At 51.0% G+C, this 457-nt stretch overlaps 1 protein-coding gene across 1 annotated transcript in view; it reads right to left on the bottom strand.

The window, feature by feature from the left end:
• The window catches only part of LOC119594608 (puromycin-sensitive aminopeptidase-like), a gene marked incomplete in the record, with an annotated part of 34,909 nt that extends 34,497 nt beyond the window's left edge, over window positions 1-412 (bottom strand). The window contains 1 exon segment of the mRNA XM_037943659.1: window positions 118-412. Within this exon segment, the coding sequence (XP_037799587.1) occupies window positions 118-386 (269 nt within the window).
• Between the last annotated feature and the right edge of the window lie 45 nt (window positions 413-457).

Below are 457 nucleotides of genomic sequence, written 5' to 3'. Positions count from 1 at the left end.
CACAGACAAACACCTCCCTCCATCAATCCACTCATTTCTCCCCCAAAAGGCATAAAACCACGACCCATACACCACGCCCACACGTAGAACAGACCTCCCTCTATCACGCCCACTCACCCACGCCCACTGTAACCCTCGCGTTCTCTCACAAACTCACAAATAACGCGAGAACAGCTGGACCGGCAAACTTTGTAGTAACAGGGAGCAGAAGAAGCCGTGGCCGGAACCTCAATATTTACGTCGATGAATGGAAATATCGACCAATCAGAACCGAGCGCTTGTTCCAAAAAGCGTTCTGATTGGTCGAGCGTACTCCCCCTAAAAGTCATCCCTGAAGGGTAGGAAGCGGCGTAGGCTTTTGGGGTGAAGATCGGGAAGCGCAACATGCGGTCTCGATTTTGCAATTGCACGATCATTGCCGATTGCCTTTTTTTCCCTTGTTGCTATGTGTGTGTGG

This window comes from Penaeus monodon, chromosome 34 (genome assembly GCF_015228065.2).
Source record: "Penaeus monodon isolate SGIC_2016 chromosome 34, NSTDA_Pmon_1, whole genome shotgun sequence".
Taxonomy (NCBI): Eukaryota; Metazoa; Arthropoda; class Malacostraca; order Decapoda; family Penaeidae; genus Penaeus; species Penaeus monodon.
This window is presented reverse-complemented; position numbering and strand designations above follow the sequence as displayed.